At 45.0% G+C, this 17,841-nt stretch overlaps 1 protein-coding gene across 2 annotated transcripts in view; it reads right to left on the bottom strand.

The window, feature by feature from the left end:
- Positions 1–17,841, bottom strand: part of GYG1 (glycogenin 1) — a 37,924-nt gene that overhangs the window by 8,002 nt on the left and 12,081 nt on the right. For both annotated transcript variants that reach the window (XM_065876216.1, XM_065876215.1), the window contains exon 5: positions 9,364–9,490. In XM_065876216.1, coding sequence (XP_065732288.1) covers positions 9,364–9,490 — 127 coding nt within the window. The remainder of the gene's footprint in view (positions 1–9,363; positions 9,491–17,841) is intronic.

Raw genomic sequence — 17,841 nt, 5'->3', positions numbered from 1 at the left:
CACCCTCCCTATCCCACCCCTCTTGGTGGTCACAAAGCACCGAGCAGATCTCCCTGTGCTATGCAGCTGCTTCCCACTAGCTATTTTACGTTTGGTAGTGTATATATGTCCATGCCACTCTCTCGCTTTGTCACAGCTTACCCTTCCCCCTCCCCGTATCCTCAAGTCCATTCTCTAGTAGGTCTGTGTCTTTATTCCCATCTTGCCCCTAGGTTCTTCATGACCTTTTTTCTTTTTTCTTAAGATTCCATATATATGTGTTAGCATAAGTCTGTTAGAGGTAGGAACTGAGATCTCAAAGGTTCTAAATGTGGGTAGAACTGCCCTTTCTGCTCAAAGGCGAGGAATTCCTTGGGTGCCAGGAAGATGGGGGGAGGGTGGGAAAGGTTAACAGGTAAGCAGAGGCAGGCCGCACGGTGTGAGGTGCCTTCCCAACAGCTCCCCAAATCCCAGCAACAAAACAAATCGCAAAATGCACAGGGTGAGAGGCTTCTTGAGAAAATGACTGGGGCCAGGGTACCGAGGGGCAGACCAGGAAGAGCCTGAGGATTCGGGAGGCTGACGGCAGAGAGATGCACGAGGGAGTCAGGAAGATGCTGGGGCTTACAGGCTTTATACGTCACGGGTTCAGGCTACGGTCAGCCCTATTTCTGCACAGTAAGGAACAGGAACCTGTGTTTTAGGTCCTGAGGCGTTACTTGAACCTAAGTTGCCATCTACCTGACAGATCTACGGGAATGAACAGGGGTGGGAGAAAAACAAGTTTCAGAGCAAGGACGCTTTATGAGAAGAGCAGGCCTGGTGAGTCACTGCATGTGAAGGTTCTGGTCAGCCCGAGGGCCCTTTGAGGCGGGGAAGAAAGGCAGCTGCTGAGTGGGAACCCCGGAGCTCAGACGGAAAGGCAGGAGGAAGGTAAGACAGAAGAGAGATGCAGCACTGCTGGTGCGACCCCTCCCTGGGAAACACGGCAGCCACGCCAAACATCCTCTGCCCATTTCAGTGACTCACGTTCTCTGACCCGCGGCCACTCACTCTCGTCAACGGGAGCACCCAGTAGGGTGCTCCTGGTAACCACCTAAGACTGCCCTGGGCTCCATGCAAGGGGCAGCCCTATTAGGCGTAACACTGGCCGCCACACGTGAAGGTTTATGAGTTAAACAGTTTATCTAACTACGCTCTCACTATACAAACAGAATGGTGTTTATTTACACAACCAAGTAGCCTGAACTTCCTTGTCCACTAGCTTTCGTAACAAAACACTTTGTCTGCCAAAAAGATGAGCAAAAGGTCTTAGTTTTTGCATCTAGAGTTTCCATTAACCTAGGTATGGATTTCATGTAATTATTTTTGTCACAATCATGTTCGCTGAGGGATGTTTTTCAAAATCATTTTCTATCATTTCAATCCATTTATTCTTTAGTCATTTACGAAAAATACAAAATAACCAGGTCAAAATGAAATAAGTAAGAGCACAGGTCATAAGTAAAAGAGAAAATTACTTCTTGCTTAAAAGAATAATTTAGCCTAAAATGCAAACCAGGGTGGGGCTGTTTCTTAGAGAAGGGTAACCCAGGATATGACTCTGGTGGTATCTCTCTCTCTCACCAAAGGTACGACAGTCAGAACTTATGTCGCCTTTTTAGTCAAAAGCAAAGCGGCCGATGAACTAGAAGGGGAAATGCTGATGTCAGAAGATTAAGTTCGACTGACCTCAACTCTCAGCAAGGATAACTAGAAGATTCACTGACTCACTGCCTGATTTATCCACCAAATTGTACCAGCCAGGAAAAAAAAAGTCGGGTACATATCACAATTGTCTCTAAATTACTAAGAGCCATTCATTCTGACCCACTAATGGGGATTTGTCTCAGCTTGCATACGTCTCTTAAAATAAGTGTTCTAATTTTAACTTGATAGAATCTCAAAAGTGACGTCCAGATCACAAGACATAGTTTGAACCCAAGCCAGCAATAATAGTGCTTATGTTAGCCGTTAAAATAATCCCTTGTGACCTGGTGTTACCAAAAGATCAGATAGAATTTTCATGACTAGTTTAGCAGTTGAGAAATGGAGCCGGTAAGGTGTGGATGAGACTACAGAACTGGTCAGAGCAGAAAAGGAACTAATCCACAACAGTGCACACAGAAGCAATTTTAGAAGCTCTCTGTGTGCAATGTTCAATCAGGTACCAAGGAAGAGAGATGCAGCACTGCTGGTGCGACCCCTCCCTGGGAAACACGGCAGCCGTGCCAAACATCCTCTGCCCATTTCAGTGACTCACGTTCTCCGACCCGTGGCCACTCACTCTCGTACCTTCGCAGGCTCCCTCTTATACACGAACCTTTCCCCACAGCCAATCAGCCACCTCTCCTCTCTTTTGTGTCCTGGAAATCACAAAAACAACAGTACTCAAACCCAGACTTCAATAACCTCAACTTGGACCTAGTCAACTATGCCAACCTACCAGGTTGGCCTCTGGTCACAAAGTAGCAGGGAAAGCCTCATCATGCCAGGCCACTAGGGAGACTTTCGTAGGGGGAGTGTGTCATTCTTAGTCTCTCCGGGCTGACGGCTCGCTCATTCATTCATTCAATCATTCAGCCAAAAAAATACAGCCACCTCCCTGCATCTGTGCCCACACAACCATCCCAGCTCTTATCTGAAGCCAACCTCCCCATGTGTGCACTAGGACGCATCCCCTTTCACCTAGTCGAGGACGTCACTCAGCAAGTCTCCCTCCAGATTTCTGCATTATTAGTGCTCTCTCCTTCCCTCCTTGATCATTCCCATCAATACAACAAACATGGTGTAACTTCTCCCATCTTTAAAAAACCACCCCCATCCTACCCCCTCTCTCTTGATCCTACCCCCCCATCCAGCTACCAACCCACTTCCCTTCTCCCTTTTTTTTTTTTTTTTTTTTTTTTTTTTGCAGTACGCGGGCCTCTCACTGTTGTGGCCTCTCCCGTTGCGGAGCACAGGCTCCGGACGCGCAGGCTCAGTGGCCATGGCTCACGGGCCCAGCCGCTCTGCGGCATGTGGGATCCTACCAGACCGGGACACGAACCTGTGTCCCCTGCATCGGCAGGTGGACGCTCAACCACTGCACCACCAGGGAAGCCCCCTTCTCCCTTTTAAAGAAAATGCTTCAGAAGAGTTCCAATTCTCCATTCTCTTGGACCTGCTGCAATCAGGCTTTGTCCTCCACCACTCCACCAGGAATGCCCCTGCCCAAGTCACCGGTGACCTCCACATTCTAGGTCCAGGGCCACCTTTCAGCTGTCCTCTTACCTGACCTATCACAGCATCTGACACAGAGGGATCACTTCCCCTTCCTGAAACGTTTTCTTGCTTGGCTTGTGCAACACCTCACTTTGCTGGGTTTCCTCCTGCCTTGCTGTTCTCAGGCTCTTGTTCCTGGTTGCTCCACGTTTTCCTGTCCCAGGGCTCAGTCTCCAGGACTCTTTTCTATCATAACCACTCTCTTGGTTATATCATCTTGTCTCCCGGCTATAAATATCACTTATATGCTGACACTTCCATAGCTATGTCTCACCCAGTCTCTCTCCTGAACTCCCAACTCCTGTAGCTACTTACCTCTTCCACGTTTTCACCAGGATGTTTAATACGCACCTCAAACTTAATACACCTGATACATCTCTGGTCAGTCCCTGCCCCTGCGAACCTGCTTTGCTCACAATCTTCCCCATCTCAGGAAACGGCGGCTCCATTATTCCACCTGCTTAGGTCCCATACTTGTAACAATCATCTTTGACATTCTTCTCCCACATCCCACCAAAGGTCTGATTTTTCAAAAGAGCTTGGAAATCTGCATTTCATGTGAAATTCCTCATTTTTAAGCATTAACAACTGAGAAAAGAAAGAAAGCTATGCAAGGAAAACAAAATATCTCTGTGGGACAAACAGAGTCGGCGGCCCACCAGCTCGAGACCTCTGAAGAGGGTGCGTCTTCCACTCCATTCCCACCCTTTTCCCCTCCCACGAGCTCCCTCTCCTGCCAAGACGGCATTTCTCGAGCCGACTCCTGCCCATGAGACGTCACTCCTCGTGCCCTCTGTGCCTATTGTCAGACCAGCCTCTGAAGGCTGGGATGGCTCTGACGTGGAAGCTTCCCCCTTCGTGATGAGGACCCAGGTCGGGCAGCAGAATAGGCAGCATCAGTGAGATGTGAGGACACATGATCTGATACATGCTTAGAGGTGACGTCAGAATGAACCGACGGCCATGCTGAGAAATGGGGTGCCTGGGGCCTGACAAGCATCACTAACACCCGGAAAGGAGAAAGAAGACATCCGTGAAACCACAGACTTGATTCTTCAACACTCAAACCACGACGGGACGCAGTCAACCTGCATTTGCCAGGTTGATGAGACTACAACGTCCTCATTCATCTTTGTGGTCGTCGGTGAGTAGGATGTGATGCACCCTCTACATGCTTCAGGTGGAACAGTGACTGGACCAACAAATGGCTGAAAGACCAAAAGCTACACAAACTACAACTCCTCAGGGCTTTAGGTGAAGACGCAGGAGTGCGAAAAGATATGAACACAGAAAATGTATGGCTTCAATGACAACAGTCCCAAAGAGAGATTAAGCCAAGGGTGTCTCAGGGACCAAGGAAAAACAATCAAGTCAGAAATACACAAGAACAACAGAAATTAGGACACTAAAGGTTCCATTTTGCTCTTGGAAAATACTGATTTTAAAGAGGTTTGATAAGGTCTAGTGAATAAGCCACATTCCTTGGAAAGAAATAATAGATATGAATATCCTCAGAAACGTTTAAAGCAGTAAACAAATGGAAAAAATATATTTTGGGTTTCTAGATCTAGTTTCTGAGATTCTACCAAGCCAGGTCTCAGATCATATTTACACTCAAGTAAAAGAGTAAGTTAAGCGGCTTCCCTGGTGGCGCAGTGGTTGAGAGTCCGCCTGCCGATGCAGGGGACACGGGTTCGTGCCCCGGTCCGGGAAGATCCCACATGCCGCGGAGCGGCTGGGCCCCTGAGCCATGGCCGCTGAGCCTGCGCGTCCGGAGCCTGTGCTCCGCAACGGGAGAGGCCACAACAGGGAGAGGCCTGCGTACCACAAAAAAAAAAAAAAAAGAGTAAGTTAAAATATTTATTTGGAAATTATTTGGTAAATCAAGCTTTGTAGTCAATCAATTTGACCAATTAATTTGTATGGCTGTTCGAGGCAATACCAGAGAATTCTTTACCTTTGCTTTAGGCCCATTTATATAGCATGATACGACATAAACAGCTTTCAGTCAGTGGATTTACCAGAAAGTCAAAACGGAACTAAATGGCTGATTTCAGAGAGACTAATGAGATTCTACCTAACATGCACAAGCCAAATTCTATGCTACGTGGATAAAACAGGCCCTCCAGATGGAGAAGACATAGAGAAGTGAATATGAACGAAGAAGCTGCTGTTTCCCAAACATTATGCTAGGCACTTTCAGGAATATTACTTCATTAAGAAATGCAGTTATGAGCTTGTTTCTCAATGCATATATTACAAGTTAACTGAAAAGTTACTAAGCCAAGCATTTTAGTTCTCAAATTAGGCTCCGGTAAACAGGATCTTCTATCACAGAAAATATTACTAATTTTGTTTTTCAGAAGCTATGTTTGAGTATCCACTCAAAGTGCTAAAACTAATAAGTGTGTTTTCCTTTGTGTTTTGTTCTGTCCAAGTGGTATGTAGAGAAAGGCTTTAGATATGCTACATCCGTAGCTCCAATTCATGCTGAATTTGATTCATGTCAGGCCATCCTTTAGCAGAAACTTCAGGTAACAGCAAGAGGCTACGCCGGTCTAAGATATCCAAGGAGCTAAGATTCTGGGGCATCTAAATACTGTCCTGGTGATCTCATGGCACATGGCTGCTAAAAGTTGGTGGGGCAAATTCTCGACTCCTTCCGCGAAGCCTCTAAACCACTCCTTGGTCTCATTCTACCTGCCACCACCTGTGCTATCCTGGGGAAGGCCAGCACATCACAGAGCCACTCGGTCCTGGAGGCCACCAAGGTTACCCTGAGCCCCACAGTGGGACTGTGAATTCATGCTGAGGTCCCAGCAGTGCACAGGGCTCTTGGTTAGGTAGCCATGGCAGCCCAAATGTCCATGACCGTCTACTTCAGCTTAAAATTGTTGGTTAACTTGAATTTTATGTTAACTTGAAACAAAAAAGAAATGTAACTGTCTGCCTTTTCAAGCCCTTCCCAATTGTATGAGAAATGTAAGGAAAAATGTCTCTGGAGACAGATATCTGCAAGAAAAACAAAAGGATTCTTTGGCAAAGGGAAGGGAAAATGAGTTCTGTGATCTCGTTTCCGCATTCCTAAACAGGCAGCAGTGGGGTGAGGCCAAGGCATCGCTTTGAGAAGCTTCATCCCCAAACTGTAAGCGCTGACACCCCCCAGGGCAAGCTGCATACAGGCAGCGTTAACTCCCGTCAGGCCACACACCAGCAGACGTGTGGCTAATGCTGGAGCTGCTCCTAACCTCCCAGTGCGTCATCTATGCTACGGTTATATGGCAGTACACCAAGCAGATTTCCAAAATTCGCCCTCATTTCCTGAGCCAGGAAGAAGAAACCGTCCTAACCATTTTGCTGGGAAATTCACTTAGAGGATACAGAAACAACTGGGTTCCTGAGAGAGGGGGCCGAGGTTCCAGCAAATAAGTCTATCTTGCCCCCAAATAACTTAACTCTGCTCCACCTGCTTCTTGTTCTTTGTCAAAATAAAATAAATGCAAGCAGGGTCTGTGCAAACCAGGCTATCACTAGAGGGACAATATGTTCAACTTTGGTAGTAAGGTGAGAATCAGAGGGAGTCCCAATGAACCACAGGGGAAATGGGGCCACGTTACATGAAAAACACCAATCTTTAAACTCTATGTCAACGCCGTTTGGGAGCTGAGCCCAACAGGGAGGGTGTCAGATTCACGTCTCCCCAGCGTAGTTGTCTCAGCACACAGGCTCGCTGGGCAGACTTGAGTGGAATAGAGGGTAGAAATGCTCACACCAATAATGAGTCTATCTCCTCTGCACGCTCGCCATTCTGCTTGCTCAGCTGAATCTAGTCAATTAAATTAAGCAACTGCCCTCTTATAGAGGAATTCAGTTCTAGAAGGTCAAGCTACCACGGTCTGCAGGAAGGCTGTTCAAACTGGCAGGGTTAGTTATGAGGCAATAAGGATCATAAAGAATTTCAGGCCCAGAGAGACTATTATACTTAGTGAAGTAAATCAGACAGAGAAAAACAAATACTCTATGTTATCACTCATATGTGGACTCTAAAAAAATAACAAAAATGAATCTATATCCAAAAGAGAAACAGACCCACAGACACAGAAAACAAACTCATGGCTACCAAAGGGGAAAGGGGAGGTGGAGGGACAAATAGGAATTTAGGATTAACAGATACAAACTACTACACATCACAAAGATTAGCAACAAGGATATACTGTAGAGCAAGGGGATTATACTCACTATCTTGTAATAACCTATATTGGAATACAATCTGCAAAAAAAGTAACTGAATCACTCTGCTGTACATCTGAGACTGAAAAAAAAAAAGAAAAGAAGAGTCAGGCCACACTTCCAAGCAAGACAGGCTTCTACTTTAGAAGGCCGAGGACCAGAGGAGAAAATAATGCTTCTCCTACATTCCATCCCACGAGAGTGAATCCCGTTCTGTTTGCTTTACACAGACCACAGCTGGTATGTTTGACAGTCTGCCTGTTTTGTGTTGGAAAGGGAAGAGAATCAAGAGTCTGTTAACATGTCAGAGACATATGCCAAGACAACAGGGAGGGAGGAAAGAACACAAGATACTTGTCCTCTTTATCTGGGGGACGTTGACAGCGTCTACCCACAAAAGAACTGAAAAAGAAACATTTCTGCCACAGAAAGCCAGGCATGCTCGTTAATGGTGGGGCAAGGCTTCCAGAGAGGACGTTGGATAATGAAATAGGAGGAGTGAGAGGCCCTTTGCTTTCTGCTCACTCAGCCATGTACCCATGCGGGATGGAGATCAGAGAGCCCAGTCCCACTCAGCGAAGAGCGTCGCTGCTCACGGCTGTGTCTCAGGATCCATCTGACAGCTTGGCCTCCGCTCACGAAACCTGAATCATCTTCTTGGCTCCACACAAATGAGTCAGAGGCTAAAGGACAGGGCCCAGGCCCTCACCGTGAGACAAGCGCTGTTACTAGGCTCTATCAGTTGCTGAATCAGAAGTGCACCAGGAACGGTGCAAAATAAGCATGCTGCCAAAAACATACGTCCACCGAGCATTTTGTGTGTATGAACTCACTCCACCCTGACAGCCCAACGAGGAAGGGACTATTTCCCGCCTCATTTTGCACGCCAGCAGACCTGAGGCCCAGAGCCTAAGCCACACGGTAGGGAAATGGCAGGGTGAGGACGCGTGCCCTGCCTCTCTGGCTGAGGGCTCACTCGTACTGCTAGACCACCTTCCAAACAGAGAGGACCCATCACTCGCTACCTCCTAAGGGTAAGCCAGGCTCTCTTTTTACCTCTTCACACGAATGCCTCACAGTCACCTTGGAGGACACTGAGGCAGAGGATTCAGCAGCAAAGCCCAAGGTCCACTACGCTGTGAGTTCCGTAACGAGTGAGCATCCAGGAGGCCAAGTGAGGCAGTCCAGCTCCACAGGCCCTGCTACTGACCCTGACACCACACTGCTGCTAGCATCTTGTGTCATCTGCACCACAACCACGGAGGGAGCTGTTCACACCCTCCTCTGACAGAGCTGAGGCTCAGCAGGTGGTATGAGGCAGAGGCTGAGTTTGTCAGCAGTCAGTGTTCTTTTTTTTTTTTGCGGTACGCGGGCCTCTCACTGTTGTGTCCCCTCCCGTTGCGGAGCACAGGCTCCGGACGCGCAGGCTCAGTGGCCATGGCTCACGGGCCCAGCCGCTCTGCGGCATGTGGGATCCTCCCGGACCGGGGCACGAACCCGTGTCCCCTTCATCGGCAGGCGGACTCTCAACCACTGCGCCACCAGGGAAGCCCCCAGTCAGTGTTCTTGATCACGACACACAGATGATTCATCAGAGGGCCAGGCCCCCCAGGAACCGAGGGGAACCTTTTCCCACGGGCAGCTCAGTGCCCTCTGGGTTACTCCAATCATAAAGTGATGAATAACATCAAGGCCTCCTCCCATTACAGCCAAGTTTCTTACAAGAAAAAAAGACTTCCCCCAAAGCCTTCACCTGTTATTGCCCAAAGAATGACGAGGCACCCCCAAAAACTTAAACCCCACCCCCCTGCCCTCACCAGCCCCCAAGACAGTTAAACCCTTTGCACTTACGCTTTAAATGCTGGGAGGTAGGAGTATATAGAAACGCTGCTTAGGTTATAAATAAATGGCAGGTGTTTTCTGATATCTGCTGTTGCCCAGCTGCCAAAAAACGTGTTCAGTAAACCCTGGTCCCCACCTGGAAGAAATAAATGCATTACAGTCACATACTTCAAGGACGGGTCAACAATTTTATAGGAATACATAACTAGACTTTTACAAACAGGTACTAATTCCTTTTTTTTTTGGCCACACCGCACAGCTTGTGGGATGTTAGTTCCCTGACCGGGGACTGAACTGGGCCCTCAGCAGTGAGAACACGGACTCCTAACCACTGGACTGCCAGAGAATTCCCACTAATTCTATTTTTAAAATAATAAATTCCATGTTAGACTTCCTAAGGATATTTTAGCGGGTGGCCATTTCCCTAAGTTAATTCATTAACTGAACAAATATTGGTTGAGCAGCTACTACGTGCCAGACACTGCACCAGGCACCGGACAGTCAACCGTGAACAGCGACAGAGTCATCATGTCTATGACGGTCTGGGTGGAGTGGGGGTGGGAGGCACTGCTATCAGCGAATCAAGAGTCAACAACACCATCGCACACGGGGATGAGGGCAGTGAAGGAGAGTACCGGCTGCTACGAGGCACGTGCAAGTGGCCTGAAGCCAGGTGTAATGGGCCGGGAAGGCTTCCACAAGGAAGCAGTACTTCGGCCGAGATCTGAGGGGGACACAGGAGGGCTTGACAAATGCAGGTGGAGAGAAGGAGGGCAGACGGTGCTCCAGGCAGAACACAAGCACCACAGACCTGAGGTGGGCAGGACATGCAGCTACAGAAGGAAGACCTGGAAGGCAGCCTGGGTAAGTGGACTGCAGAGCAGGGCGGGGGTCGCCTGGCACCAGGCGAGTCTCTGAGAGGCAGGCACCGACTAGACCACACTGGGCTCTGATTTTAGACTTCATCCCCAGTTAAAGATTTTAGACTTTATGTTAAGAGCAATGGGACAGAAAAAGAAGTCAAAAGCAAAAGAGGGCCAAGTGGGATAACTCAGTTTGGGATAAACTCTGGAACTGTTTCTGGAGCCCCCAGCGTCGCTGGAAGGCCGACGGACGGCAGGCCACATCACCCCGGCACACCCTCCTGCTGCCGACCATGCCTCCGGGCAGGTGGAGGTCAGTCCTCACTGGGCCAGGGTCAGGCTCGGCCACTAGCACACCGCACAGTGCTTGCTCAGACCTGGGGGAAAGTGAGGGCCACGGCCATTCATTCAAAAGAATTAAAAACAATAAAAACCGAAACAGCTAAGTATCTGACCTAAATCATAAATACACAAGTAACCAAACAGTCACTAAGCCATCTGAAAACACATTCCCCCATGTAGCCCACGTGCTTCCCGTCTTAGGCTTACGAGATTTCAGGAAACACGCACAGAACCAGTCTCCCATGCAGCGGAATAACAACTCGGGATTGTGTGTGTGTGTATGTGTGTGTACATGTGTGTAGGGGGTGGGTGACAGGCAAGGAGAACCCTGCTCTTTCAAAGTATGAGGCTGGTATACCGCACAGTTACTTCCCTCCTTGGTCTGCTCTGCCCTGAGACCTAGTTTCCTTTCTAAACATACGGCAGGTCCAACTGGCTGTCATTATTATTTGTTTTTTCTTGGTTTTGAAAGAGACTTTAAAAATCTGGAGAGGTATTTAGTGTTTGGAACTAAGCAGTAAGATTGGGGCATTAGGTTTAAAGTCCAAATGTACCTTACCTATCCTCTGTGTAGCCCATCCTTTCCAAATACCCTCGATCAACTCTATGGATCAAAGGCATTCACTGAACAAATGTCCGTGGGGTGACCCTTCTGTATGAGGAGGCTCTGACAGGTCCACATTCCTCAAGGGACAAATAGCTCAACAGAGGATCAAGGTTTCACCCTTGAAAATTCTGAAGGACAATAAGGATGGCGTCAGGATACGCTTTACTTGTTTAGCTACACAGAAGAGTTTAGGCTACACAGACAAATTAACGTATTTTGAGACATAAAATTTTAAGCCAAAACACGATACCACTCATCAGAGGCTGACTTTGGATCCTATGAAGTCCCCCAGATGTGGGCACAGACACTGATGGCTGAGGTACAGAAGCCTAAAGTCTTACTATAACAATTTCCTTTTATACATAAACATCAAAATGATGGTTGAGGAACTGTTCATAGCAGCTTTACATGTAATATTGCAAAACTGGAAAGAGCCGAAGTGTCCCTCCACAGGTTTATGAGTGTGACACCTCCACACAACATCCTTCACATGACCATATTATGAAGACACAGAACAGATCTGTGGCTGCCAGCAGTGAGGGAGGGGGAGAGGGAGAGTGGAGGCCACGGCTACAAAAGGGTAGCAAGAGGGACCCCTGTGACGGAACAGTTCTGTACCTTGATGGTGGTGGTGGTCACACCAATCTACACATGTGAAAAAATTGCATGGAAAACATATACACACACAGAGACACCAATGAATACATGTAAAATTGGTGAAGTCTGAATATGATTGGTGGGCTGTATCAATGTATCAATTCCTGTTGTGGAATTACCGTTATACAAGATGTTACCACTGGGGAAAACTGGGTGAAGCGTATATGGGGTCTCTCTATACTGTTTTTTACAACTGCATGTAAATCTACAATTCTCTCAAAATAAAGAGTTTCTTTAAAAGTCTGAGGATTAATGTAGCTAAAATGCAAAATACCATCAAGAACTGCTAGTCATTAGATTCCAGATTCCACAAGGACAGAGATTATGGCTCTTTTTGCTTACCACTGTAATTCTAGCAGATAGCAGAATGCCTTACAAATGGTGAAGTTATTTGTAGAATGAATGCAAGAACCGTGAAGATGTTTGTTAACAGCAGAAAAGTTGAAAACTTTAATATTCCACCGCAGAGGAATGGTTAGTACACTGTGATACTCATCACTCCCTGAATATTATTCAGCCATTAAAACCAGTGGTTTTAAAGACCATCAGTCCACTGCATGATACACAGATATACAATGACATATAACATGATTGTAACTGAGAACATAAACATTCCTACTAGAAGAAAATAACAGTATTTGTGTGAGGGGACTGGTGATAACAGATGTTCCCTCCCCCTGACTTTTCCTTAATATTGTTATGTTATTTTTGTAATTCTAAAATATTAATAATACAATTGGGGCAAGAATGAGAATTGTGCCAAGACCGTTTCTTTCCAAACATTTGCACTTGTTTATTTTCATTATGAAATATATTATCAAAAGAAAAATGTAAGTGTAGGTTACAAAGCATACGAATAATAACACTACATATCCCCAATATCCAACTGAAAAACTCAAACTTTACCAATACTGCTTAAATTCTCTGTGAGGGCTCCCAATCCCATCTCAGAGCCCCCCACCCCAGAAGTAACTACTTATCATGAGTTTTGTCTGTAATTATCTTGATTTCCCTTATCACATGTGTGTATCTCCAGACAATATATGTATTTCCACTTGCTTTTCAACTTTGTAAAACTGGGCATCATATATGTACTTTTTCTACTACTTGTTTTTTCCTGCCACGTTTTAAAGACCTTTTGAAAATGAAGCATTTCCACTTAAAATGACTACCGACCTCATGTAATGCAGGGAAGAAATCTAATTCCATGACGTTGGAATAGTAGTTGTAAAGCAGAACTTCCCAGTCTGACAGGGTGAGCCTGGGAAACAGGAGTCAGAGCTGTTGATCCCTCAGAGCCCCTGGCTGGCCAGCCACAAAAAGCTGTTCCCTTTCACCCTCAGGTACCCTACAAATACCATCAGTCCCTCGGCCGTGTGCCACGGCAGGGCTGAGTGGCACTGGTAGGACAGGAAACAAGCAAGAAGTGGAAGAGGCAGGGCAGGAGACGTGTGCATCAACGGTACACGTTCCACTGGCAAATCCTTCAACATTCAACAAGGACCCTGCCTCTGCAGGGCAGAGAACATGCAGACCATGAAACTTCCATGGCCACTGACCTCATCATGATGTGACTACGAAGGGTCACCATTTAGCCAAAAACTGTGGATTAAAAATAGAATTAAACACCACCTAGAAGTCTGTGGCTTCTTAAATAATGTTTAAATTCAGCATTCTAACCGTCTTTTTCCAAATACACAAGTCTACATCTCAAAGTCAGGCAAAACAACGTTTTCGTTTCACTAAAAAAATCTGTGTGGTGTTATCAATATCCTCTCTTTAAAAGTCCCTAAATTAGAGCACAATTTAAAGCAGAATGCAAATCTAAGCACATCTGTGCTACAAAACATACAAGGATGTCGTGAAGGCTGCTGCGTTTTCACTACGAAAACCCCAGGACTTTTGCCCAGTACATTCTGGTCAGGCTTCCAGAGGTAACTTTATTTATTGTGACAGGTTAAGACGCTTTTAATCTCAATCAGCTCAGAAGGAACAAGCATAATAGCAGACATGCCAACACCTGTGATCAGGCGAGGGTGTGGCAACACAGGTGAGAGACAGATAGGAAATGGAACAAGAGACACATGGCACCTGTTTTGCAACCAAAAGCTAATATCAGATTCCATATCTTCCTTCCCCCAGGCTGGCCAAGTGCCAGTAATAACCTTACAACCACCCGGTATTTTCCAGGTCTTTTGACCAGAGTCATGAACTTGGTAAACATGGACATATCACAGTATTTATCAGAAACGGTGGCCATTATTTTATGAGACAGAAATGGAGTTGAGTGCTGTTTTTTAAATTTGTGCACTTGTTCAATGCTTATGTAGCCTGTGTGCTTTTCCACAGTTTGTTGGCAGCTGGCTTGCCTACTGTGGATAGCAGGGAGGGTGGGTCAACTTTGGTTTAAACAGGAACCCTAGTTTCTCAGCCCCAAGGCAATGGTTCCCTCAAAGCAAAGTTTAGGATCCAGGAGCAGGGGAACCACCTGGGAGCCTGACAGAAATGCAGAATGGTAAGCCCCACCCCAGACCTACAGAATCGGAATCCGCATTTGAATCCCCAGGTGATTTGTTTGCATATTAAACTCTGAGTAGCCCTGGTCTAGAGTCTTTTAGAGAATGACTCCTTTTTTATTTTATTATATCAGAGAATATAACTCTCAGAAATGTCATTTATACAGAAAATGTCTGAGGATATAGAAATTAGGTGTAGGCATTACAGGATGACGAATAAGACAGGTTCCAGCTGTCAAATGGTTCTCAATCTAATCAGGGGGTAGAGAAACATAAACCAAGCAAAAGTAATTTAGAGCAAAATGTGCTTAATACTCTAAGAGAGGTATAGACAAGCGCTGAAATGAAAATGTGACTCACACCTTAACACTGACTTCCTATAATATGCTTGGCAAGTATCATCACTGCGGTCTCTAGACAGCATGCCAAGTCTACTAAGTTACAGTTCGTGAATGGTCCAGCGCTTGGGGATATTTCCATGAGGTTTACTAAGGATCATCGGATTAAGCCCAGGTGCCTCATGGAAATCCAGGTACGTGGAGCCCTGGTCTCAGCATCACTGCATCTCACTGGCCTCAATCCATTTAAGCCAAGAACAACTGATTTATTTTACCATTTCATGTTACAGCTTTTGTTTCTCACCTTTAAAAATATATATTTTAATAATCAAGCTATTAAATAAGAATACAGATGCAAGGGAACACTTATTTGTGGTTTAAATTTCACTTTCTCAGTTTAAGGCAGGTCCTCCTAGTCTAGAGTCTCTTAGCACCCTGAATTTTTCAGAATCATGATTACATAATTAATTGTACGGTCTCATAAAATATATACAAGCTTTATAGAGGCAGGGATACAATCTGTATTATTTACCAGTCTATTCCTAGCCCTTAAACTTAGTATCTTCACCAGATTAGGAGCTCAAATGATTTTTTAAAATACTACAGGAATGGATTATAGAAATAAAGACAAGAGTAATCATTTCTAAGAATACTTCCAGACCCACAAAACAATATGAGACTATCAACTGTGCTGCTGATTTAAAAAGACAGAGTAACTCAGAGATAGAACAAACTAATGGTTGCCACTGGGGAGAGGGAAAGGGAGGGTGGCAAGATAGGGGTGGGGGATTAAGAGGTACAAACTACTATGTATTAAATAAATAAGCTACAAGGATATACTGTACAGCACAGGGAATATAGCCAATATTTTATGATAACTGTAAGAGGAGTATAACCTTTAAAAATTGTGAATCACCAAGTTGTACACCTAATACATAATACTGTGAATCAACTATATCTCATTAATAAAATAAAATGCATCCAATAGTTTAACAATTAAAAAAAGACAAAATATCTCTAGACATTACAGTTTAGCAGGGAGGAACAGCTGCTGTAGAGATAGAAGACATAAGCTTTCGTGTCTTCATTTCTAAAATGAGGAATTTATCAGCTGCTGCCTCTACTTATTCAGGGGAATGAACTTTAAGTAATTCATCTGTAATAAATCCAGTGTAATAGAGATTTTCCTGTATCCCGTATCATTCTCTGATACGTTTTCGTGACTGCTGCAGTGGGGGGTAACTGCGAGAGAAGGGACAAAACGACACTCACATAACCCAGCCACAGCATCAAGAAAGACTGTCTGGTCCAGACCTGGCTCTGCCACCAGCTCAGGGATACTGGGCAAGTGGCTGTCCTAACTGTATCAATACTGGGTGCCCAGTAGTAGCTATACATCAGGCCTTCAACAGATACCTGTTGAATTAATATATTAATAAGTAAATGAATGACTACTTCACAGAACTGTTGAGGAATAAATGAAGAAGTAAAATGACCAGCCTAAGAGCCTATAACACTTTAGTCCTTCCCACCATCTCTATTTCTCACAACGTTCATGATCTCTTCCGGTTACAAGGCTAGAAAGGAACAGATGGCTAAAAAAAAAAAAAAAAATACTCAAGGGTACAATGAGATAAAAAATACCTCTTAAAACTTGTGTGTACTCATTTATTTTGCTACTACATGTTATGACTTTTATTTTGCTACTACATGTTTCATCTTTACTTATTCAAGATACTACCCAAACTATCAATTAAACGATAGAAATGCAAGAGAAGAGAGTAATTTTCAAAGCAACTGATAAAACAGTTTAAGGGCCACAAGCAGTCTAGTGTGTGGGCAGCTGGAAAAGCTTACCACGAGCACCTGTCAGAGTGGAACCTATCGAGTCAGGGAACCGGGTGAGACACACCTGAATGTCTGCGCTCATTTGGTTTGAACAAGACAAGTACTATCTGGGAATACCTCTCTCCTTCATTCCTTTTTTGGCAGGTCCAGCTTGAATCCAAACTAATTGCAAAGATTAGGGAAGGTAGCACTGGGGTCAATTTTACACTTTAATAGATAGCACCACCAAATATTTTCTGTTAAAAATTATTTTAAAACTTTACTGTAGGGCTTCCCTGGTGGTGCAGTGGTTGAGAGTCCGCCTGCCGATGCAGGGGACACGGGTTCGTGCCCCGGTCTGGAAAGATCCCACATGCCGCGCAGCGGCTGGGCCCATGAGCCATGGCCGCTGGGCCTGCGCGTCCGGAGCCTGTGCTCCGCAACGGGAGAGGCCACAGCAGTGAGAGGCCCGCGTACGGCACAAAAAAAAAAAAAACAAACAACAAAAAAAAACACTTTACTGTACTCTCCTGGTTTATTATATTTCCAAGCACAGGAAAAAAATGTTCAGTTTAAGGGTCTCAGTGACCACTTATTAGAATATGTAACACACAGTTTTAATGACCTCACAGAGGATCTTAGATTCTTCTGAAAGAAAACCATACCTGATATTCTATCACCAATTTACTCTGTCCTATTTTTTTTTGAAAACTCAACTACAGACCAAAATTTCATTACTCCAGAAAAAAAAAGTTTCGAGTATTTAGGTTACACTAATGAATTCCAAGATTTTTTAAAAACGGTTACTTCAAGTTGGAAAATATGAATTCCTCTTTTTTTACTTAGGTTTTTAAAACTAACACATGCAAATGAAATTTAATAGACAGTAATTTTCAAGCACTAAACTCTTCAACTGTACAGGCACCTTTAATTTAGGATACCTTGGAGCCACGGGGCGAAAGGAAATAAATCTCAACTTGCATTCAGATTGATTTCGTCAAATGAAGAATCAAGGGGATCAGCTTTGCTGTACATGAGTACGTGGAGACAAGACTGCTGACTAGTACCTACAAAACCTTGACCTCTTGCCTTCTCACTGCTAAATCCTGAAGTTGACCTTATCTTGTCACAGTCTATAAAATGTTAGTGTATGTATTTCCCAATAGCTATTGTACAACTCTTCAGGAAACGTGTAACTTCAGTTACGAAGTAAGTGCCAAGAGAGTTTGCAAATATTCACAGTATAGGAAACTTAGACACTGCATCGTGGGAAATTAAATGCCAGCCATAAGTTAGGCATGAAGTCACTAGTTTGAAATTCTAACACTCTAGATATT

This window comes from Phocoena phocoena, chromosome 4, assembly GCF_963924675.1.
Source record: "Phocoena phocoena chromosome 4, mPhoPho1.1, whole genome shotgun sequence".
In the NCBI taxonomy this organism is placed as follows: Eukaryota; Metazoa; Chordata; class Mammalia; order Artiodactyla; family Phocoenidae; genus Phocoena; species Phocoena phocoena.
Note: the sequence above shows the minus strand (reverse complement) of the source record. Positions and strands in the feature narration are given on the sequence as shown.